Genomic DNA, 25,329 nt, shown 5'->3' on the forward strand with positions numbered 1-25,329 from the left:
GCAACTGTGGTCAAGCAACTCGAGGAGCCTCTAAGCATGAATGATGGTGCACCGTGTGCACATGGCCTTATGCATTCCTGGCGCAGTTTGTGACACATGTCAGTTCCTGCTTTGATTTATGTTTTCAGTGTGACCAAAAATAACAATGCAACTCAAAGGCTATGGCAACATACTTTAAATAAAGAACTTTATAGTATCTAGCTATCTATGTATTCGTTTACTTATTTGTTTATGTTTTTGTTTCACTGAGGGGATACATGCTGTGTGCTTATCTGTAACAATGCACCATTGCGCATGAAATGTTCCCATTATATTGCCAACTATATTTCTGGCATCAGTCCTCATCAAAAGTTTGGGGGGGGGGTAATGCTGCTCTGAGCTGTTGCCGCAGGTTAGTCTGTGCCTACTGTACTGGGGAGTTGCTTTCCTTTAGAATCACACTACAGGGGCCCAAAAACTCTCCCCCAAAACTTTCTTTTAGGGTTCAGCCCCACAAGACTGTGTGTTCCAATAAGCGTCCCACTCCTGACGTCATGTCTGCCGGAGATTGGCTGTTCGGTCCCGACACCAACTCCTGCCCTGACACAGTGAAACTTTTTAAACAGTTTTCAATCTCATCTTCGGAGTAAAGTATCGCACAGACCTTCCAGTAGCAGCCGTAACATCTGCTGCCCAGCTCCCCCCTGCCTGCCCTGCGCTGGGGTTCTTCTAGACCCTATAGTAACACTTTTGTGTCCAATTTCATTTGAGACTTTTCCAAGTTGAGCCTAAGTTTTAGTTGGATGTTTTTATATTTGCATGTGGGTTTGGAGGTCGATTCTTGTTATAGGAATATATGCTCAGGGATATATCACTTTTTTTTCACTTGCGATTAAAGTCACGGTCAAGAGTTGTAGGCTAGACGGAGCGCGCAGCTGAAGCGAATAACTTTACCCTCTTCTTCAAGGAGCTTCTACGGGGGGAAAAAGTTTTGCGTCTCATCTCTTTTTCCAGTGGATTCGTTGTGGATAATGGCTTGGATTAGATGGGACCTCATATTTTCAATATGTTTGTTCATTTCCCCGGCATTCGTGTCCATGGACCAGAGTACGCAGGGTGGCTATAGGAGGCTCTACGTGCTGCAGCCGGGACCGAGCGCCGCGGACCGGGGGCACAGGGTGAGCTCCATCTCGTCGCGCTCCGGTGCCGCGGGACAGCAGCCCCGCTCCTACAATGTGGAACTCACGGCCAGCTTCGGTGGCCAGGTCCGGACCCGTAGGATGGGAAATCAAGCCAATCCAATCCCGATTCGCCAGGACACGCAGTTCACGCAGCATCAGCAAGTGATCCGGCACACTAGTAGCCACAGCGTCCACCAGAACCACCAGATGAAACAGCCCGGGTAAGAAGGCAACGCGTTTAGAATAGTTCATTTTCCAGTACAGTGAGCAGCAGGCTGGAGATGTATTATACGAGGTGTCACATCATCACCAGGCCAGCAAGGGCCAGAGAAGAACGACGTGCGAAACATCTCGATGTATTATAAAGTCCACTCCAAAAAAACTCAAATACAAAAAAATATCATCATTTTAAGTCTGTATTGATTTTTTGAAAAGCTTGAATTGATTAAATTGTACCTATAGCCTGTTCTACATAATCACACTTCCAAGACAAGAACACTCATAGTTGTATTCATTTACCGCTTGTATTGGCCTGTATGTGTGCACTTTTATTGTCAAAATGTTCAAGCAGTAGACTGTAAGTAAGTTAGTTGTTCTTGAAACGAAAACCAAATTAAATTAAATATGATATGATATGGTCCAACTGACCCTTGCCTGGTTCATACACATGACGTCACTACTCCTATGTGTGCCCCCTGTCTCTCTGAGATGTGTGATTATTAGTGGATTCCCACACTGTCACCTGTGGCCAGGGGCCCTGGACCCCACCTCTCATGAAGGGACACTCTGCATATCAGGCCTAGCTAACTCTTCAGTAGGTCATTCAAAGGCTGGAGGGGACAGGTGGGGAGGTAGGCCCACTTGCTGCCTAATTATTGTGTGTGTGTGTGTTTTAGTGTTTGTACCCCAAATGTAGTACCTTTGGGTTTGTCTGGGTGGAAGGACACAATCGAGGTTTGCAAAAGTTGAGAGTGTATATTTTGTGCACGTGTGATGTTATCACAAAAGTGTGTGTGTGTGTGTGTGTGTGTGTGTGTGAATGCATAGCGTCTGTATATGCCCGAGTTTCTGTCACTTTGAGTTGAATCCCAAATGTGTGTGCTGGCGCGCGTGTGACCTGTCTACCGCCGGCTGTGTTTGCAGGGTGAATGTCTGTGGAGGGCAGTGCTGTCACGGATGGACCAAGGCCCAGGGATCGCAGCGGTGCACGAAGCGTGAGTTTACACTCCACTCCACTCACCACAACAGTGTCTCTACACACACACACACACACACACACACACACACACACACACACACACACACACACACACACACACACACACACACTACTACACTTTCAGTAAAGCTCCCCTTGAAAGCCAGCCAACCAGCTCCATGTGCCCAAAATGTTCTTTCCAACTCTTGATGACAACTTCAAAATCCCTGTATGTGCTCTTGTCCTTTTTTATTTATATATATATATATATTTTTTTTGGCACCTCATGTCTTCATCTTTCCTTGGAAAACGCATGGATGGCAGGAGGAATCGTCATTGTTAAAGCCCCAATTGGTGATTTTATTGTATCATATAAATGTTGGATATACTGTATTCACATACATTCTTGAACAGTTTGATCTGTAGATGGAAATAAAAAAATTATTTGGAATTTTTTGAACCTGTTGTCAATGAGAATATAAATCTATTTTACTCCAATGGTTTACAAACATTACCACCGTAAACAAAACCTTCACAGCCACAAATGACAGAGAATGCAATTAAAAAATGAATATCTGTTGACCTTTGTCTCAGCCAATCAAATAGAGAATGAAAACATGTCTCCATTAATATTTCCTGGTTTTGGGTGCTTTGGGCTACCTATTTGTTTAAATCACTGACTGGGCCTTTAATGTGCTAGACTAGACGCTCTGCCAAGGTCCCAGTGTTGTACCAACATATACACGCCCCCCCCCCCCCCCCCCTCCCTCGCGCCACCTGGAGCCTCGCCCAAAACACACATACATGTATATGTTATATAGTACGAGGGGCACGCGCTGAGGGCAATTGTGGAAGATTAATAGTGACAGATTGTTGAACAGTGGCGTCCTACAGCACTCTTCATAAATAAGGATAATTTGGCTGGTCTGGGATCAGCCCACCTGGGGAACAATGACTGGACTGTCAGTGTTAGCAGTCCGTTACAGCCACTGACCTCGTCATAGGAACACTGTTATCATACAGGACTGATGGGGCACAAATGTCTATGTGTGTGTGTGTGTGTGTGTGTGTGTGTGTGTGCGTGTGTGTGTGTGTGTGTGTGTGTGTGTGTGTGTGTGTGTGTGTGCATGAGTGTGTGTCTGTCTGTCTGTTTGTCTGTCTGTCTGTCTGTGTCTCTGCAAATGTCTGTCTGTGTGTCTGTGTGTCTGTGTGTGTGTGTGTGTGTGTGTGTGGGTGTCTGTCTATTTCTCTTGGTTTGTATGTGTGTGTGTGTGCATGAGTGTGTGTCTGTCTGTCTGTCTGTCTGTCTGTCTGTCTGTCTGTCTGTCTGTCTGTCTGTCTGTCTGTCTGTCTGTGTCTCTGCAAATGTCTGTGTGTGTGTGTATGTGTGTCTGTGTGTATGTGTACATAATATGTGTACGTCAGGACAGAAAGAGAAACAGGTTTTTGGAATGTATTATACCTCTTGGCCCCGGCCCATCCGCTAGATTACTTTCTTATTGGGCTTGCCAACTGGTTATATAAGAGCCAGACAGCCTTGTACGACTCTGGACCCGAGGGGGGGTGCTAACTTCCAGGCCAGGGTCTGGGGAGGTCAGGGAGGGTCTCAGGGTCTCTATGTGTAATAATTGGCCTCCATCGGTCCACACCTTATAGACTGTACACACAGTATGACTTGGATCACAGGGGGCTGTACTGGTGCTGAGGTGTCTGCGTGCGTGCGTGTGTGTGTGTTTTTTTGTGGTGTGTCAGTCAGTGTACGTGTGTTTGTCAGTCTGTCCTTGTGTGTGTGTGTGTGTGTGTGTGTGCGCTGGTACAGTATATGTCAATCAGTGTATATATCAGTCAGTGCATGTGTGTGTACATGCATTTATGTTACGATGTGTGTGTGTGTCTGTGTGCGTGTGTGTGTGTGTGAGAGAGAGAGAGCGAATGAGAGACCATGTAAATGTTGTGTCTGTGTTAGTGTTTGTATTTGAACATGTGTTTATGGTGCAGTGTTTAGTCAGCTATGGACCATTAGTAGCTGTGGAATGGCCTGTTGATAACATACATGGACCTACAGTATACTGTGGAATTCCCCCCATGTTTCCCACAGACCCTCTCTCTCTAGTCTGTTCCCCTAATATGCTAGTCGGGGGGGGGGGGGGGGGGGGGGGGAGGCTGTGCCCCGAAATGAATGGGTGAACTACCCCTTTAACCTAAACAACTCGTTAATTGTTCACTTGCAATTTAAGATAGCACACCTAGTGGCTCATCAATTAGTTTTACAAACACACACTGGGATTCTAGTGTGTGGGGTATTTTCAAGCTCCAACATAACTCAGCATGGAGGAGGAGACAGGAGTGATGTAATCCGTGAGGTAATCGCCCCTCGTGTTGCTCCACGTCTCTTCATTAGACCCCATGCTGTCTCTGACACAACGCCCCAGGTGCTGCATGACATGCCTTGTGGAGGCCATTTGGCTTCCCTATCATTAATCACATTCGCAAATCAGAAAGGTGTTAATTAGTCTAATGAGGTGATGTAGGGCGTGGGGTTGTGGGGGGGGGGGGGATCAGGGAGGGACACAGCTCTTACTGAAGCCATTTCTGACACCCGCTCACACACATAATGGCCCACCTTTGAACCATACGCTCTGCTGAATGCAAAATACTGTGTGTGTATGTATTTGTGCATGTGTGTGTGTTTGTGCGTGTGTTTGTTTGTTTGTGTGTGTTTGCGTTTGTGTTTGTGTGTGTGCATGTGTATGTTTGTGTGTGCATGTGTGTAACCAATGTGTTATCAAGATCCTTTGCATATTTCCAAATATATAAATCGCACGCGCGCGCGTGTGTGTGTGTGCGTGCGCGTGAGTTGCGCGTGTGTGTGTGTTAGGGATGCACCGATACCAATACTGGTATCTGATATCGGACCGATACCAGGCCAAAACAGGGTTTTTGAGAATTCCCCTAATACTAAAATGTAAAATCCGATACCAAGAAGTGTAACAACCATCTAGAAAATGAAAGCACCAAAGTGACTTGATTTTCAGCATTTTTGGCAGACAGAAGGATGTTGGACTTCTCTAATGCTGAACATTTATTATGTCTTGTTTAATTGTACCCAGTGACCAAAAAGTGGTAGTCTAAGTCTGTTCAGTAAAATGAGGGTGTGTGTGGGAGGGTGGTGGTGGGTTGGGGGCAGGACAGCCAGGCACCATGGGCAAGAACCCTTTGTTTACATGGGCACAGGAAGCGCTGTGCAAGGCTGCTGGATGACGACCAATAGTGGACATTCCTGCATTGCCCAAAGGCCTTGATTGGCAGGTTTGAAGTAAGGATCAGAGTCAGCCATAGTACTACCTTCACAAGCCAGATGCTGGGATCAGAGGGGAGGATATGACTGAGATTGCTGCGTATGCTGAACGCATACAATTCAACTTCTTCTTTCTTAGATTTATATTCACACAGATGAATTCCAGGTCTCCCTTGCAAAATAGATCTTGTATCTCAATGGGACTTCCTGGTTAAATAAAGGTTAAATACAAAAATAAATTTAATGTGAGTTTTTAAAACCACTCTCTCCTCCTTCCAAGTCGTACAGTCGGGTCATCGGGGTGCTTATAAGTTATTGTACTGTAGTATAAATGTCCACTACTCAATATTTACAATACAGTAGTGAGCTAGGAGGGGTTTTTCTACTCTCATTACTATTAATGTATAGGAGCGGACTGGTGTAGACAAGCCTAATAAATATGATGAATCATGTGGCTGTGATTGATGAATTAGTTTTTTACTGACCCATTGCATATGTGCATAATACCCAAGCCTTCCCCCTCCATTCTCTTTCTGCTTGTTCTTTTCCAGATGGGAAAATAGGACAATAACTCACTTGCAGCCATATCAGTCATGTCTTTTATGGTTCACTTGCTGTCTTCCCATATACTGTATCCTTAACTCAATTTGTTTTTCAGCATTAGCTCTTCTCCACCTCTCCTGTCACAGGAAATAGACTAGATAATAAATCCATACATTGGATTTACAGCTTCACCACTACCACTACCAACACTACCACTACTACGACCACCACCACCAACACCACCACCACTACCACTACCAAGTACCAACACTACCACCACTATTAACACCACCAACACCACCACCACTGCTACCAACACTACCACTACCACTACCACCACTATTAACACCACCACCAACACCACCACCACTACCACTACCAACACTACCACCACTATTAACACCACCACCAACACCACCACCACTACCACTACCAACACTACCACCACTATTAACACCACCACCAACACCACCACCACTGCTACCAACACTACCACTACCACTACTACCACTATGACCACCACCACTACAGCACCACTACCAGCAGCAGCACCACTACCACCACACTACCACCACAATCACCACCAACACCACCACTACCACCACCATCACCACCACTACTACCACTACCACCACTACTACTACCACCACTACTACCACTACCACCACCACCACTACCACCACCATCACCACCACTACTACCACTACCACTACTACTACTACTACCACCACTACTACCACTACCACCACCAGTACCACTACCACCTCCCTCACCCCCCACCCAACCCACTACCAGCACCACCCTACTTTTATCTTGTTTACAGACTTTCTTAATAGGAATGGATTGTGTTTGTTCTTGCACCATCTTACACATGGCCACAGGAGCCTGTTAGCTGCCACTGCTTTAAGTGCTCTTTCAGATTGTCAGTCACGCCAAGCAGCCCCTCAACCTCCCACCAAGTCTGACCTTTTTAATCATGTGGGCAGCAGAGTTAGAAGCTGGGAAAGTCTCACCCTGCCCACTATTACCAGCAGTGTATTGAATCCTAGATATCTTCCACGTTACATCACATACATATCCAAGGCTTTACAGGGCTTTTTGGCTTAAAAGGACTTAAAAAACGACTACTTAAAACAGTGATGAGGATGAAGAAAAGAGACTCTACATAGCATGTCCCATTACTCCTGAGCAAGTGATACTGTTTTCATCAGGAAGCTGTCATTCGTATTCCTTCTTGAGTGCGCTCTGCACGGCAAGAACACACTTATTTTGGACCTTCCTTGGGAACATTGGGTTTTATGTTTGTCCTCTTGGCATCCACAGTTTACGGACATATAATTTAGATACAAAACTCTCCCTTTTGTCCATAATGGACTGTGATTCAATAAACATGATCCCGTGATATTCCAGGTATTTATTTCAGACTCTATGGATGAAGTCAAAATGTTGGGGGAATTATTGAATTGCAGGGCAGAATGTTCCTCTGTGGAATCAACATCAAGTGACCTTATCAAACAAAATGGTAGAATGAATGTAGCATGACTTGGCACTTGACTAAAAAGAAGCATTAGTATGGGCGGCTACGTGGCGTAGTGGACAAGGCGCTTGCCACGTATGCGGAGACGCTGGGCTCGCATGTTCGAGCCCAGCGCTCCACATTGCTTTCAGTTTAGCTGGTCGTTCATACTAATACACATTGGCCGTATTAGGGGGTGGGAAACTGATGGGTGGGGATCAGGCGTTGTGGACAGCGACTCCTACAGGTCGGTTGGTGCGCCTGCGCAGTAGAATCAGGAAGTGTCGGGGGCAGCGTGAGCCTCCCACGCGTTACTCCTCGCCACTGAGGGATCGAGCTGCGCAGGTGAAAAGATGCGACTGCTGTTACCTCAAGTACCGGAGGGGACTTGTGCTATGTATGACTTAGTCCACATTGCAGCCGGCTTGTGGGAGGCAAGAAACAGCGTTCGTGACAGGGGAGGGTTGAATTGGATGATACGAAATTGGGATGGGAGAAAATATAGAAAATGGGAGAAAAAGTGGATAAAAAAAAAGAAGAAGCATTAGTATTATGTTTTAATCCCCAAAAGCTAAAGTGGGCATGTTGACCTGGATGATTTAACATACCATCACATAACTCTCTTTCAAGTATAACTTTCTAAAATGCCAGAGGTATTTTAGATGTTTGATCCTTAGTTTATTGAGCAATAATTCTTACATAAATACCACAATATAGGCAATATGTGAATTGATTTTGATTAAAATCCCTGTGGATTTCGCCATCAGCACCGCCATCATCATCATAATCATCATCATCATCATCATCATCACCATCAGACCCAGTCAATCAGCATGCTTTCATAGGGCTTTAGAGGAGCTAAAGTATGCATTATGTGGAATTGTGCTGGAATTGCACGCTTTGACAACCTGCCCAGTCCCATTTCTCCCCTCACACAGACTAAAACCCAAAAAGTAGAAGCCAGCCAGACCAAACAAAGCATGGACATATTTCAGTTCACTCTTTTCATTGCATGGCACAAAACAGGAACTGTCTTAATTTTTCATGAAGCTCTTGCTTGAAAAAACAAGTGTGCACACCTGAAATGCTGCAGAATGAAAGTATTGTGCTTTTGTGACACCTGACCCCCCCCCCCCCCGACACACAGTACAATATCTAATTGAAAACACATAATCACAAATACCGTATAAATAAATACCCAATCACGATACCCAACTTTTCCCCATCCATTCTCTCATTCTCCATTCATACTTCTTCTTAAAGGAGAGTGGGCTCTTCACAGTGTTTTGTATTTTCTCTTTATATATAGACAGTAGGAAGACAGAGATAGATACAGAGTAGGGGAGACACAGGAGAGAAGGCTCTGGTATGATTGGATCATACCAGATGTGGTTCCAGAGGCAGGGGTCTTAACCACTACACCATCTCTAGATAGTCGCTGCTTCAGATTATACTATGTGTATGTCACTTTGAATAGAAGGATTCCACTCCCTCTTTTAGAGGCCTCACATCCCACTGATTATTGGCTGTTTTCTTTATATATGTCGTTGGTTACTACAGTATGAGTCTCCAGGTATGTGTTTAGTCTTCTGGCTCGATAGCTTCTGTGCGTGCATGGCATGCTTTGAATTTCTCTGCGATCGCGGCCACTCGCCAAGACCAGCACGCCTAGGTCCTGTCTTTTCCAAAGCTGGAACTACAGTACAGGGTAAGGAATTAAAAAAAGAGAGAGAGAGAGAGAGAGAGAGAGAGAGACATAAATCTTATCAGAGAAATCAACCCGTTTCTCCTCCTGCCTGCAGACAATAAAATTGGAGAGAAGCGTGTTCAATCAAGCAATGTTCCCTAGAAGATTACCACCTGCAATTTACGATTAGCTCTCATTGGGTGAAAACATGTACTTGGGCAGCTAGTTCTGTTTCTGAAGACCTCATTCAAAGGTCTTGTATCTGGAGGAGTGGTTAAGTGGAGTGAGTGGGGACACAATACCCTGCAATAGCAACGGCTTAATCGACCTGGCTCCCCTGGTGCCCTGTGAACCAGAATGGCAGGCGCTTTTCAGAACGTTTACTGTGCTTCCCCATTCAACGTACAGCAACTGCATGCACCACGGAGCATTCCTGTGTCAAAGCCACTGATGGACACAATAATGAGCTCTAATAGGCTCCACCACTGGGCATTGAGGCCCACACCGCTTGAGTCAGCAAGTCGCCAGGTGTTCTTTTGCTGTCCCACATATTGAAAAGGTGTTTTGAGTGAGAGAAGAAAAAGATGTCAAGGCAAACAGAGTTCACTCCTCTTCCATTACCATTTAAATAGCTAATCAAATGAGGACAAATATTTCAAGTAAATGGTTTTATTCCATTTTGTACACTGGTCATCTGATGGTATCCTCCTCGCCATGCTTGATACAGTCTATTGTCAACTATATTTAACCAGGCAGGGTTTATATGAAATTATTGCAGACCAGTAGCAAATTCAAATGCAGTCACGTGTCAAATTGAATAGCTCCGTTTGAGGAAATGTCATATGCAAACAGTGCTGGGATTATAGACATTGCAATTTACAAACAATCGATTGAATATAGCAACTTCCAGGGTATTGTCTTTACATTAAGTGGCTAGCAGACCAGCAGATAGTTCAGGCCATCTCCTATACTACCCAGGGGGCTTGGTGAGGCCCGTATAGAGCCAGCATAACACCAGGGTCATCAAGTGGGCACCTCCCTTCACTGGTGTTTTGTTAGGTTAGGCCCACGACACCTCGGGAAAGCTCCTACAACCACTCCCTACATCCTTGCTCTCACTGTCCATGATACCCACATGCATAACTTACTTGTGTTATCCTATCCTTATGTCGAAAACAGAACAATTTCATCACATAGAACAATATCATCAGAAACAACATAAAATAAAAGGAATACTCTTACCCTTTGTTTACTTGTTTACAGCTGACATTATTTATCCTCAACCAAATCAAATCAAATCAAATCAAATGTATTTGTAAGGCCTGACAACATTACACACGTTAATGTCCCCATGGGCCGGACACGTCTTCTTTAAACAAGTCAAGAAGAAACATCACAATAAGTCAAGAACAAAACAAAAAACACAATTTTTTTTTAAATAAATGCAAAATAAATGCAACACTCCCAGACATACCCCATGCGAAGGTAAGAAAAAACTCACTAAAACCTAGCAATAGGAAAAAATGCACCACAGGCAATGTGGAGGAGAGAAACCTTAGAAGGGCCATTCAAGGGGGGATCTCCCTTCTTTCTTAGATGTCGGTGATGTTGCAGTAAAACAGGCAAACAGTTGCTAAGCATGCACTCATATGTGTGGTGAAACACAGATAAGTGCATGCGATAGCAACTGAACATTTCGAAAGATTAAAGATAGAGCTGATAGCGGATCTATTTGAGGCAAAGGGGCAGCGCAGAGAGGGTCGCATCCTCCCGGTCATCATCACGGGACGTCCAACACTCCGATCATCACTCCGAGACAGCCACTCACAGGGAGACAGGGACGCGGGACGCGTGAATATTAAAGGCAACCAACTTGTGTTCAGCTTTTCTCTGATTGGCCACGACCCCACGCCGCTAGCCCGCCCCCTTTTGCCGCGATCGCGGCAGGAACCTTCAAGTTCCCTGGTGCAAAATAAATCTGGTAGTTGGTTTATGACGTTAATTAATAATAAACACTGTTAGGACTCTTAATAATAAACACTGTTAGGACTATCTGACTCTTAATAATAAACACTGTTAGGACTATCTGACTCTTACTAATAAACACTGTTAGGACTATAAACACTGTTAGGACTATCTGACTCTTAATAATAAACATTGTTAGGACTATCTCGATTCACGCGTCACTACTGTAACTAGAAACTCTGGGTGTCACTGTACATCAGTGTGGAACTGTACGCTGTAACGTTATTATTTCACGTTTTTAACGTCATAAACCAACTACCAGATTCACTCGTCACTGTACATCCGTGGAGGCTGCTGAAGCGCCAGCGGGGCGATGCGGTGATTGTCCACGGCTTCCGTGCGCCGCCGCCGGCTTGACTCGGTCCAGCTCCAGCAAGCAGCGGCCGTGCTCCGTTGTAGAAGCCCTTCAATGACAGAGCTCTCATATTTTGCGAATACATAAACTATATCTTAAATTATGGCTATGTGTCTAATATGGCTGTCGCTTATCAATGACTTCGCGACAGCCATATTAGACACATAGCCATAATTTAAGATATAGTTTATGCATTCGCAAATATGAGAGCTCTGTCATTGAAGTGGGTGGTGGCAGCGTTACTAACAGCGTTCACCCTGATGTAAAGTAGCGATTTTTATTGTTTTGTCATGACAAACCAATTACATAATCCCAACATATGTGTAAAGAAACAACATATTCCAGTTAACGGTATATTTTTTTAATGATTCATTACGGTATAAATTAGGTTAACTGGAGCTGCGTATTGCTGGCTCTCATATTTGCGAATACAATAGCGTTTACCCTGATGTAAACAATTCTACAACGGAAGACGGCCGCGGGCGGCGCAACTCTCTGCCGCGCGGCAGCTCGGTCACGTGGCCGTGTGGCCAATCAGAGAAACACTGAACGAAAGGCTGAACACAAGTTGGTTGCCTTTAAATTTCACGCAGACGGGACAAGCGTTAGACAGTTTGTGTGATTGTGATGGCCGGACAATCCGGACATAGCAATAGATACAAGTGGTAAGCTATGTGAATAGAATCGATATATGTAGTAAGCATCAGTGTTTCCCACAGGATTTTGTGACACTGTGGTGGGTCGCGGATGTGTATATAAAAAAAAATTGTGACATTGAGTAATAGATAGAACTACTGCAGGCGTATGGATACAGGATGAGATACAAGACAATAGCTCAGGGCCGTATGCCCCGGGGGGCAGGAGAAGCCACTCAGAAGATTCAGCACTGCAGGCCAAGGTGGTATGAAGGTTAAAAAGGTTCTCCCATGTCTGCAGAAAAGCAGTTATATATTCATACTGGCCAATCGCATCTCGCTCTGCCATTATGAGATGTCATCTCCTGCACCTACTGTGCGTGTGAAAAAATTGCACATGCCCATCACTTGCACGTGACCACGCCTACTCCCATGCGTGCCTACAAGACACAGGAAGTGGTCACGTCCACGCCCTTCCTTGTTTTTTTTCCATCCGTGGATTTGTTCATATGCACTTCAACCAGGTTGAACGTTATTATGAAGCAAAGAGAGAAATTAAGCAATGTTGGACTTTCGCCAGAGGTTCGCCAGCCCCCGGACCCTCCTCGGTGCGTCCGGACGGAACGTCGGTCCTATTCTGGTCTGTCCTCGTCTCTTGGCAGTGGACCGATGGACTACGCGCAGCGTTTTGCAGTCGAGCCACGTCGCGCTCAGGTAGGACCGACAACGACAGGCGTTGGTACTAGCATGTTCAATACTACTCGTTGTCTCGTGAGACGACCGGGCGATGTGTTGGCGTGGGTATTTCGATGAATGTGGTCAACATGACTCGTTGTTTTTTTTTTATATCCACTCTTTCTCCCCATTTTCTATTTTTCTCCCATCCCAATTTCGTATTATCCAATTCTTCCCTCCCCTATCTTGAACGTTGCTAGACTATGCCTCCCACTGGTCGGTTGTAGTGAGGACAGAAGCCTTACATCACGTGTCCCCTCCGGTACACGAGGAGGCAGCCTGTCGCATCTTTTCACCGCAGCAGCTCGAACTCTCAGTGGCGAGGAGTAAGGCGTGGGAGGCTCACGCTGCCCCCGCTACTTCCTGCTTCCGTCGCACAGGCGTCACCAAACCGACCTGTAGGAGTCGCTGTCCACAACGTCCAATCCCCACCCACCGGCTTTCCCACCCTCTAACACTTGCCAATTGTGTTAGTATGAACGACCGGCCAGCCGGTAGCAACGGCGAGATCTGGGCTCGAACCCAGCGTCTCCTGCGTTAGTGGCGAGCGCCTTGCCCATTGTGCCAATCAGCCGCAACATGACTCGTTGTTGAATGTTTTTCCAATCATCCTGGCGCGTGCAGCTACTGCTAATGCTAATGTTTTTGGGGCTCCGTTTCCATGTGTCCTGCCGGGACTGTCTCCAGTTTTCCCTCCGTTTAACCATTTCATTACTGACGGTCAATCGGTGTCTAATGTTGGGGGTTTGGCTGAGGCTTATTTACCCTTTACACAGGTGGATGGTCTGACGACAGGGCTCAGGACAGGTGTGCTGTGCTTAGAGAAGCAGGTGGCATCGGTCCTTTGCCCAGACATGGTAGAACGGTATCCCGCCCGGAAGCCGACGCCAAGGGGCAAGTCGGCCTGGCAGGTGGCTGAGTGGGCTGATGAAGCTTATACCGCAGCAGTACAGAATTTAGCAGCAACTAATAACATTGCTCAATTGGCTGCCTTTCTGTCAAAAATGTTGTCGGTGGTGGGGCATTAGGGCCAGCCGACATCAAAACCATCGCGCAAGGTTTTGAGGTTATTCAGCTTTTTTTTTTTTTTTTTTTTTGTCTTTTTTCCCCCTCCATTTTCCTCCGATTTTTTCTCCCATCCCAATGTTAGTCGTATGCCAATTCCCAGTCCCTTCCTGATCGCTGCGCACTTACCCCCCACAGTCAGATCATCTGGGAGAGTGGAGGCTACCACGTGCTTCCTCCGACACACGTCCAGCCAATCACCGCTTCTTTTCACCTGGCAGCGCGGATTCTCATTGAGAGGGCGTAGCGTGTGGGAGGACCACACTATCCCCCTCACGTCCAATCCGCGCTTAGCAGGCGCCCCGACCGAACTGTAGGAGTCGCTGTTTACAACGACCCGGACCCACCCCGCCAGCTTCTCCCACCCTCTGATACAGCCAATTGTATCAGTGCAGACGGCCAGCCAAGCTGGTGACAACCCCGGAGCTGTGAGCTGGATTCGAACAGGCAAATCCAGCTCAGCTCCGGGGCTGGTGACGAACGCAATCTCCGCTCGGCCACCTAACCGCCTGGTTATTCAGCTTTTAACCCAGCCGCAAGCTATAACCGCAGGGAGGGCTAGGATGCTGTCGACGCTTGTTCACAGGCATCTTTGGTTGGAGCAATCTCCCCTGGAGGAGGAGAGGAGAGTTCTCCTCCTCAGGGCTCCCCTCTCCGCGGATGGACTTTTTGGTATGTCCACGGAGGCGCGGGCGGTATGACTGGGGCCCCACACCGCCCCACACCGCGCAGCCAGAGGTGAGAGCACGGTCTCGCCAGCGGCTGCAGCGAGACCCCCGACTGGCAGCCATGTGTCCCCCGCCTGGGATAACCTGGACAAAAAGAGAACAGGTTATCACGGTGCCGACAGCCTCGGTGGCCGAGGGATCGGCTATATTAGATGGGCATGCCCTAAAAAAACGTTGCCATCTAGCTGTGTCTAGCACGCTCTCCGGTCACTCCCCCCCGCTACACTACAGGACTCAAGGCTCTGATTTGTCCCCTCTGGCTGCGGGCCGCGTTCTTCCAGTAAAGCGCAAGCGGCCCCACATATCACTTCTCATGGAGACAGGGGCTGACACCCAGCTGCTAGCTAGGCCTGGGTCTGTCTATGAGAATGCTGTACTGTCAGGAGGCTCCTACACCACACGTCCTGCGTCTGTGTTTGGTGAGCCTGGTGTTGTATCTGACGATGGAGCAGGGTTCCCTGTATCTAAAAAACTTTGTCAGAGGGGGAACCCTAGGCCCAGGAGGTCGCAGCGCGGGTTCCCCCAGCCCCGCCCTCGCCAGGCTGGGTATTACGTTAGTGCCTCCCCTGTCCGGACTTCCAATCCTAGCAGCGGTAGTGAGTCAGGCACGCGTAATTTGGGTGGTAGTAATATCACTACAGGGCTACGGTGTGTAGGGACTCACCCTATCGGGCAGCGTGGGAACCACACACCATGCATGTCCAGCTGCAGAGCAGGCTGTCCCCAGCAAGCTAAGCCGGGAAGATGCTCAGCGGGGGAGCCTCTTTCACTGGGGGTGATGGTCGCTCCCCCCGTATCAGACCGCCCTTTTCTGTCGGGGTCCCCCCTTGGGTGCGATTGCCTCGTTGGTAGAGTCAGGGTGCGATATCCCGGCTCCACAAGACACCCTGCTTGCGCGGTTGGCGAGACCAGGGTTGGCAATGCACAGCGGGAGGGACCGGGCCACCTATCTACGATTCCTAGCGGACTAGCGCCAGTTGGCTGCGGGGGCGCTTTGGGATTATCACCACGTATGGTTACAGAAGTGCCATATGTCGGCGTGGATGGAGAGAATGCTGAGGGCGGGGCTTGTGTTGCAGTTTGCACACCACCACCCTCTGTTTTTGTGTTTGGTACAGACTCTATTGTCAGGGTCCGCGGCAGTGACAGCCCTGGCCAAAGAGCTTCGTTCTCTGGTGGCGAAGCAAGCCATCGTCGTGGTCCCAAGGGAGGACGCGATGAGTGGCGTTTACTCCCGGTATTTTCTGGTGCCCAAGAAATCGGGAGGTGTCAGACCCATACTGGACCTGTCTGCGTTCAATCGGTTGATTGTGGTAAGAAGGTTCAGAATGTTGACCGTCAAACACTGGTTCACCTCCATAGACCTGAAGGATGCGTATTTTCACATCCCGATCTTCCCTCCTCACAGGAAATACCTACGCTTCCTGTTTCAGGGCATAGCGTACGAGTACCAGAGGCTGCCGTTCGGCTACTCTCTGGCTCCTCGCACCTTCACCAAGTGCGTGGAGACTGCGCTGGGACCTCTGCGTCATCAGGGGATATGAATTTTATTCTACCTCTACGACATTCGGGTCCTCAGCCGGTCAGAGGAGATCGCCAGGTCTCATACCAGGCAGGTGGTGGAATTCCTCACCAGTCTGGGTTTTGCTGTGAACTGGGAGAAGAGTACTCCTCTTCCCAGTCAACAGGTGGAGTACTTGGGCTTAATTCTAAGCTCAAGGTCTATGAGGGCAACCCTCTCAGAGCGGCGGCGAGAGGATATTCTTGGCGTGCTCGGGAGGTTCCGTCCTGGCAGGGCGGTTACGGCGCTGTCCTTGATGCGCCTGCTCGGTATGATGGCATCTGCTCAAACTGTGGTCCCTCTTGGCCTCCTCTTCATGAGGAGGATACAGAGGTGGTTTTTCAGTATGAAAATAGCCCCTGTGAGAGGCAAGTGGAAGCAGCTGAAGGTTCCCGTGTCAGTACTGGGGGACCTCAACCACTGGGGGGGGGCCTGGGGCCCTCACCAGCGGGGTCCCCATGGGCAGCAGGCTATCACACGTCACAGTCTTCACCGACGCCTCCCTCACGGGATGGGGGGGGACGTGTCGGACCGACGCAGTAGGGGGCAGCTGGCAAGACCATGGTGCCCGGTCTGCACTACATATCAATGTGTTGGAATTGAAGGCAGTGCTTCTAGTCCTCAAGCAGCTCGGCCACCTTGTGGTGGGCGAGCATGTTTTGATCAGGACGGACAGCACGACGTCAGCGTCGTATATCAACAGACAGGGAGGAGTACGCTCCCCCCGTCTACACCGGGCGGCGGTCGAACTCTGGCTATGGGCGTCTCTCAATCTGCGCAGCCTGAGGGCTCTCCACATCCCCGGCAGGGAGAATGTCGCGGGGCGGTCCTCACCCGGACGATGGGGGACTACGTCCAGACATAGTCAGACAGGTCTGGGACCGATTCGGGGAGGCCGCGGTGGACCTGTTTGTGAGCAGTCAGTCCTACCAGTGCCCCTTGTGGTTCTTGGTCAGTCGGAAGGACAACCCCTCTCTGGGAGTGGATGCCTTCTCAATGTAGCCGTGGCCGCCCGGGATTCTGTACGCGTTCCCCCCCATACACCTGATAGCTCAGCTGTTGGAGTGGGTACGTCGGGAGCGCATGACTTTGATCCTGGTCGCGCCGGACCGGGGCACAGCTGTGTGGTTCCCGGCCCTGATTCAGCTCTTGGTGGCCCCGCCGTGGCCTGTTCCGTGGTCACCGTGGGCCCTCTCTCAGGCACGGAGAACACTGTTTCTGCCTCCTGTTCTGAAGTTTGCCTTTGAGAACCAATGGTTCTCGAGCCGTAACGGCACATGGGGCAGGAGCCTAATGTATCTCCTGTTTCCGTAGCGTGAGGCAGCTTGATGTACAAGTACACCCCTTGGACATGACGCTAGTATGTCGCAAGGACTTCCCCCCAAACCAACCCTTGATGCTGAGTGTCAAGCAGGGAGGCTATGGGTACCATTTTTTAAATAGTCTTTGGTATGACTCGGCCGGGGTTTGAACTCCCAGCCTCCCGAACTCAGGGCGGACACTCTACCCACGAGGCCACTGAGCCGCCTGTTCTGGGGCAGCCTTTAATGGTTTGGCTGTTAACACCATCCAGAATGTGCGCGCTCTGCCCACTACCGCGGTTTACGCAGGGAAGTGGCGTATGTTTAAAGAGTGGTGTGAGGTTGGGGGCCTGGACCCGGTGTCATGCCCCCTGGACTCGGTTCTTTCCTTCCTCCAGTCTATCCTGAATAGGCTGTCGGCCTCGAAAGTGAAGGTATACGCTGCAGCTATATCTTCTTGTCATGTGGGCTTTGAGGGCAGAACACTGTTCAGCCACCCTCTCGTGAGACGTTTCCTGCTTGGCGCACGGCGTCTCAAGCCTGTGGAACGTGCTCTGTCTCCGAGTTGGGACCTCCAACTGGTCCTGGGACGGTTGTTGGGGGCCCCGTTTGAGCCTCTTGAGCAGGTGCCATTGGATCGACTGTCCTTTAAGACCGCGTTCCTTTTGGCCATCACCTCCGCTAAGCGTGTGGGTGAGCTGTGTGCTCTCTCTGTGCGGTCAGAGTGCCTGCCTATTCGGGCCGATAGCAGTGTGACTCTGAGGCCTAATCCGGCCTTCGTGCCAAAGAATATCCAGAGCTTCAGGCGTTTCACCCTCCTCCTCACGCCAGTGAGTTGGAGGCGAGCCTTCACCTGTTGTGTCCTGTCCGTGCGCTGAAGGTTTACCTTAGTCGCACGCAGGATCTCAGGGCTACCGATCAACTGTTTGTTTGTTACGGTGGCTCTCACGCGTGTAAGGCGCTGTCCAAGCAACACCTGTCACATTGGTTGTGCGAGGGCATTGCCCTTTGCTACACTTTGGCTGGACAGGTTCCCCCCGCGGGCTTCAGGGCACACTCCACTCGTGGAGTGGCGGCCTCCGCTGCCCTGTTGGGGGGGGCCTCGGTGGAGGACATCTGCGCTGCGGCCTCCTGGTCCTCCCCGGGTCCTTTTGTTAGGTTTTACCTCATGGACATGACTGGGGGCTCTGTCTCCCAGGCAGTCCTGAGGTCCGGGAACTCTCCTGCATCCCGCCATCAGGTAAGCTAGCAGGTGGGTGTGGACCGCGGAGTGCTGTGTCACACGTGGTCCCGCTTGCACTGTGCGTTCTAGGGCGACTGGTTCCCTTTTCCGCACATTGGTTGTAGTTGACTGCCTCCCCCCCTTCATTAGGACGGGCGGGTGGACGGGACTCCCCTCCTCCCTGGCAGGAGCTTATGGGCCCTCAGGGGGTGCATTTGACGTGGCCATGCGTCCGCTCTGCCCCTTTTGATCTCATAATGGCAGAACGAGACGTAATTGGCCAGTATGAATATATAACGAAGGTTATCCTATAACCCTAGTTATATGAATACTGGCTGAGCGTCTCGCTCTTCAGCGCCCTGAGGTCCCTTGGATGTTTTTCATGTATGGAATTCAAACTTGGAAGGGCGTGGATGTGACCACTTCCTGTGTCTTGTAGGCACGCACAGGAGTAGGCGTGGCCATGTGCAAGTGACGTGCATGTGCAATTTTTTCACGCACACAGTAGGTGCAGGAGATGACATCTCATAATGGCAGAGCGAGACGCTCAGCCAGTATTCATATAACTAGGGTTATAGGATAACCTTCGACATGGGAGCAAATAGACATCCTAACTAAACTAGACAGATTAATCTAAGGATCAGTCCCCGACCAGGTGAGATCAGGCTAGGTTGAAGGAGAGAGAGAAAAGATGGGTCTTAACACTTTGACGACCGTTCGGCGCCGTCTATTATGGTGCTAGAGGACCAAGGTTTGTTGACAAACCGATGTGTCTTTGTAGAGCTATATCTATACTTTATAGTATTGCTATCTGTCCATTGTCATTGTCACTTGAGTTCATAAAGAGTCCCTTCAAAATGGCTTAAAGAAAAAAAAATCCATCAATAGGTTGTCATTTTATAGCGTCGTGAATATAAGCTTTATCGCAGATTTTGTCTCATATATTTTCTGGAAAGCTACTTATAGAGCTAAAGGCTACTAACGTTATATTCAACGGCATTTCTGTTGTATATATTCTAATGAAATAACACAAACTGCTTATGAACTGGACTATCCCATAGCATCTATGGATGAAAGGGGGGCGGCGGGGAACCTCGATTAGTATTATTGATTACCAATAGAATGTCCGTGGAAGTAGCCACATTCACTGATCGAATGCTTGCGTCTCACAACAATGTCTAATCCGGCTGTAATTTAGGTGAATAAGGTCTTACCGTCACCCGGTGGGATCCCCTCCAGCATTTCCCCGTTATCTACCGGCATCTGGTAGATCGATATGTCCATTGGTTGATGATAAATGCCCTTATTCCATGGTGAAATTTGCAATTCAAAACGTGATCCACGGTGCATAGTGTTGCTTTGGGATCAGGGTAATATCAGGCTCCGTTGGAGGTAAAAAAAAAAATTATAATCCAATCGCCCACAATGATACTGCAGTGGAGCGATGGCGCCCCTAAGAGGATCTGGCCGGTATTGCATCTTGGCGAGTCCACAGAGGAGGGTAATTCTGCAGAGCCGATGGGGGATGTTGATCCGGTTATTAATATGGAATAAAACAATAACAACTTGCCACGGCTATATACGTGGCTCTGGTCCACAACGCATGGCACCGAAACCCGTATAAACTCGTGGCTGGTCCTTAATGTGTTAGGCAGGGATTTAAAAGCTTCGACAGAGCAGACTGACGACGGCAGGTAATTTGTTCCACAGGTAGGGAGCGAGGTAGACAAAAGCTCTGTGGCCGGCGGATTTCTTTTTAACCCTGGCTAGGAATCGATAGAAGCCTCGCATTTTGTGAGCGCAGAGCACGAGCGGGCGAGTATCGAGAGATGAGATCGGATAGATAGAGCGGTACAAGCCCATTTAAAATTTTGTAGGTGAGGAGTAGCACTTTAAAGTCAGATCGGGATTGAATAGGAAGCCAGTGTAAGGTGGACAAAACTGGTGTGATGTGATCAAATTGTCTAGTTTTAGTTAGTATCTGTGCAGCCACATTTTGCACGAGTTGAAGATTTTTGATGCTTGAATTAGGTAGGCCTGAAAAAAGTGCATTACAGTAGTCTAGACGTGATGAGGCAAAAGCATGAATTAGGGTTTCAGCATCAGCCAACAAATCTGACTTCCTTTCAATGCTTATTCCGACATCTCCTTTACAGCCTTTTGCAAACTCCACCCACAAAGCCACAACTCTCCCAATAGTTGATCGTGTTATCAACCCTCTGCATCCCTCTTCTACCGGACATACCATAGCTTTCCATCCTCGTTGTTCAGTTTCTGCTGCCAAAATTGCATATCTAAGTTTTTTCCTTTCATAAGCCACGTTTGTTTGTTTGTTTGTTTATTTACACATATAAAAACAGTTACATATATAAAACAATATAGTCCACAAGGGATGTGTAGGAGAATTGCCTAAAAACCCTCAAGGGGCTTGCATGTGGCATTCACCAGGAAGCAAAATTACATTATATCAAGATAAATTTAAAATATAAAATAAAATCCCCCCCCCCCCCCCCCTGAACAAACAAACACACACAAGCAGGCCTACATAGACACCGAAGTAGGCACCCCATGCCATACGATTTCTGGTATAGAGAAAACAATCAATGACAGTAAGAATATATAATAAAACGAAAATACAATAACAAAATACATCAAGCCATCAGACTACAGTTTGTAAAGGAAGTCCATATGGGAAATATTGGTGATGTAGGAGATGAGATTTCAGTGCTCTTTTGAATTTCAGAAAAGAAAATTCCAAAATATGTGGAGGCAAAGAGTTCCACAACTTTGACCCTCGGTAGAGCAAACAAAACTGAGATTGGGAAGTGCGGGAAAAGGGTGGTCTAAGCAAACAGGAACTACGTGTGGGGTAATTATGAATTTGGTGATTGTGGGCAAACATGTCATGAAAAAAAGGGGGAAGGGCTCTGTTTAAAGAACTATGCACAAATAAACCAGTCTGAAGATGATTCACTTGATAAACACTGAGGATACCTAACTTATGGAATAGAGGCTGAGAAGAATGACTTCGATGTACACAGCTGATTATTTTTAGAGCTCGTTTCTGCAGACGGTATATGGGCTCAAGTTTGGTCTGATGCGTACTACCCCAAACTAAATTACAGTAATTGATATATGGGTAAACCATAGAGTAATATAACATTGTGGCAACCTCGGTGCTCAGCAAGTGACGTGTTTTTCCAAGAATACCAATACTCTTGGCCATTTTTGTAGTTATGGCTGTGATATGAGGTTTCCATGATAGGGATTCATCAAGCAGAACACCAAGGAATCGTGTAAAACACACCCTAGCTATGGGGATGTCATTGATCACTGCTTTAGATGAAGAGTTAAAAATCACAGATTTGAGACAAAAAAAATGAAATTCGTTTTTTTAATGTTTAGTGATAATTTGTTGCATTTAAACCAAATTGATAGTTTGTTAAGTTCTTCATTTATGACCCTAATGATGGTATCAGGATCTTTATGTGAATAGAATACACACGTGTCATCTGCAAATAAAATTTTCGACAGCCTGTCTGAGACGTTAGGGAGGTCATTGATATATAACAAAAATAACAAAGGCCCAATAATTGAACCTTGGGGCAGACCGCAAAGTAAAGGAAGAAAAGGAGAATTTATCCCATTATAGGATACAGACTGACGTCTATCTTTAAGGTAACTGGTGAACCATAGCAGTGCATTGTTTTTTATTCCAAGATGTGAGAGCTTCTGCAGGAGGATATTGTGATTGACTGTATCAAATGCCTTTGATAAGTCTAAAAAAATACCTATAGTGTTTTCCTTTCTGTCTTTAGCTTTGTATATTTCATTAATTAGATGTGTTATTGCCATATATGTTGCATGTTTCTTTCTGAACCCGTACTGGTGAGTGTAAATAATATTGTGCTTATTAAGATGTTCAATTAATCTTTTATAGACCAGCTTTTCAAGTATTTTTGACAAGGTAGGAAGGATGGATATAGGTCTGTAATGGTTGAAGACGGCTGGGTCATCATCTTTATAAATAGGGATGATCTTAGCTATTTTAAGTTCCAGTGGGACGATTCCCTTCTCCAGTGATGTATTAAAAATATGACATAATGGCTTCACAATGGATTCTTGAATGGATATCAGTAATCTGCCTCCAATACCATCATAACCCGGAGAAGAGTCCCCCAGGTTGATCAAGATCTCCCGAACCTCATCCTCTGTTACCGGCAAGAAGTTAAAACTGTCATTGATTGGAGGATTCATAAACTGAAGGGGACTATGGTTACTAAATGGAATCTTTGCAGCCAGTGTTGGACCAACTTCTGAGAAAAAGTTATTAAAGTTATTGGCAATTAATTGCGGGTCAGTGATAATAACCCCATCAACCTTAAATTCATTAGGCAACTGATTACGTTTATTTTTTTTGTTGAGGATAGAGTTAATTGTTCTCCATAAGAGAGTCATGTTATTTTTGTTTTTAGATAATTCCATATTGTAGTAATGCTTTTTAGCTCCTCTGATAATGTGGTTTAATTTATTTCTATAGTTCCTAAATTGAGCAAGATAAAATGGAGTGGGATTGAGAAGATATTTTTTATACAATCTACGTTTAGTATTTAGGGATTTGATAATAGCTGGGGTTATCCATGGTTTGATCAGTTTATGATGAGGCTTGGGAGATGCCTGTACAAGGGGAAAACATAGGTCATAGGCCTGGGAGATACGTTCAGAAAACAAAGTAAAAGACTTTTGTGCATCAACAGAGTGGAGGATATCTGTCCATGGATACTCGCCGACCACTAGTCCAAACCTGGTCAAACTAGCTTCATTAAAGCGTCTCTTATATTTAGGATATAGCATAGTTGGAGACTTTTCATGTTCCCTATATAATATGAGAAAGATTGGACAATGATCAGCAATATCCATGCACAGAACTCCTGATTTCATGCTCTTATCCAACACATTAGTAAAGATATTGTCAATCAGAGTGGCAGATGTCTCCGTCACTCTGGTTGGTACTGCAATCATAGGATGAAAGTAGTGGGAATACATTGTGTCAATAAACTCCTTAGTTGAGTTATCATTTTTATGGTTTATAAAATTGATATTTAGGTCACCCATTAAATAGCATTTTTTCCCTTCTTTGGAAATGACATCCAGAACATTTGTTAGATCAGCATTGAATGCAGACAAGCTAAAGCTGGGAGGTCTATAAATACATGCAATAATGGCCTGGTGGGTTTCAACAAACACAGCCTCAGCAGAAAGGGTTAAATACTTTTCGATGTCATGCCTTTCTTTATACACCATGTTCGGATTGAGATATAGAGAAACACCCCCACCCTTTTGGCCTTCTCTGCATCTATGAATATGCTTATAGTTATTGAATTCATACAAATCAGCATTGTCTTTAGACAGCCATGTTTCAGTAAGCCCTATTACACTAAAAGAGAAGTCAAGGTTAGTCAAACAAAGGCATAAAGTATCATAGTTTTTTGGCAGGCTGCGGACATTGATATGAATGAGGGAAAAGTCACTCCTAGTATTTTGAGGGTCAACAGTGGAATTGAATTCGTTCACACTGAAGTAATCAGATATTCCAGAGACTTGTTTCATTTGAGCAAAACAATGTGTGTCAGGGTCATTATTGAATAAAAGGTTTGATGTTGATGAGTCCTGAGATTCACTTTCTGACTGAAGCAACGTAGTGGGCGGGTCCTTCAAAAGTTAATTTACTTGATCATATGGGTTGGAGTTAGAGTTTACATGTAATGAACCAGAGACAGATGTAGGGAAGGTTTGGAGATGAGCGCCAAATTGGTTGTGTGAGGAAGATGACATGATAGATAGGTGGAGAAAAGATCATTAAAAGGGGTCATCATAGCATGGTAGGTTCCCACTGACTTTCACTCGTGTTGTGTGGTTGGAATCACCCCCTGAGGCTTTCGTGGTTTGATCACCAGTCTGTCATAGTTAATGACGGCATACTTTCCTTCATCCCTTGCCTGTTTCATTGCTGGAATGAGGTCAGCTCTCTTCTTCCTTAACAAGTCAGAGAAGTCCTCATTTACATAAATTAAGGTGTTCTTGAGGTGAGCTCTCGCCTTGGCAAGTATGAGGTCTTTATCCTTGAACCTCAGGAGTTTCACAACAATTGGTCTTGCTTTATCAGTGTTCTGTTTCACACTCCCAGTGCGGTGGGCTCTTTCGATTTCGATGAACTTTGGATCAATTTCCAGTTTGTTTTTTAGGAATTCTCTGACCATCTGCTCAGTATCTGACCAGGACTCATACACATTTTCCTGA

The 25,329-nt window shown here is 46.8% G+C and overlaps 1 protein-coding gene across 1 annotated transcript in view; it reads left to right on the forward strand.

The window, feature by feature from the left end:
• Positions 1-619: 619 nt before the first annotated feature.
• ltbp1 (latent transforming growth factor beta binding protein 1) overlaps positions 620-25,329 on the forward strand; it is a 339,149-nt gene continuing 314,439 nt past the window's right edge. Inside the window, 2 exon segments of the mRNA XM_084322133.1 lie at positions 620-1,381; positions 2,304-2,374. Coding sequence (XP_084178259.1) covers positions 1,011-1,381; positions 2,304-2,374 — 442 coding nt within the window. The 5' untranslated portion in view covers positions 620-1,010.

Source organism: Notolepis coatsorum, assembly GCF_963971535.1.
Source record: "Notolepis coatsorum genome assembly, chromosome: 9".
Taxonomy (NCBI): Eukaryota; Metazoa; Chordata; class Actinopteri; order Aulopiformes; family Paralepididae; genus Notolepis; species Notolepis coatsorum.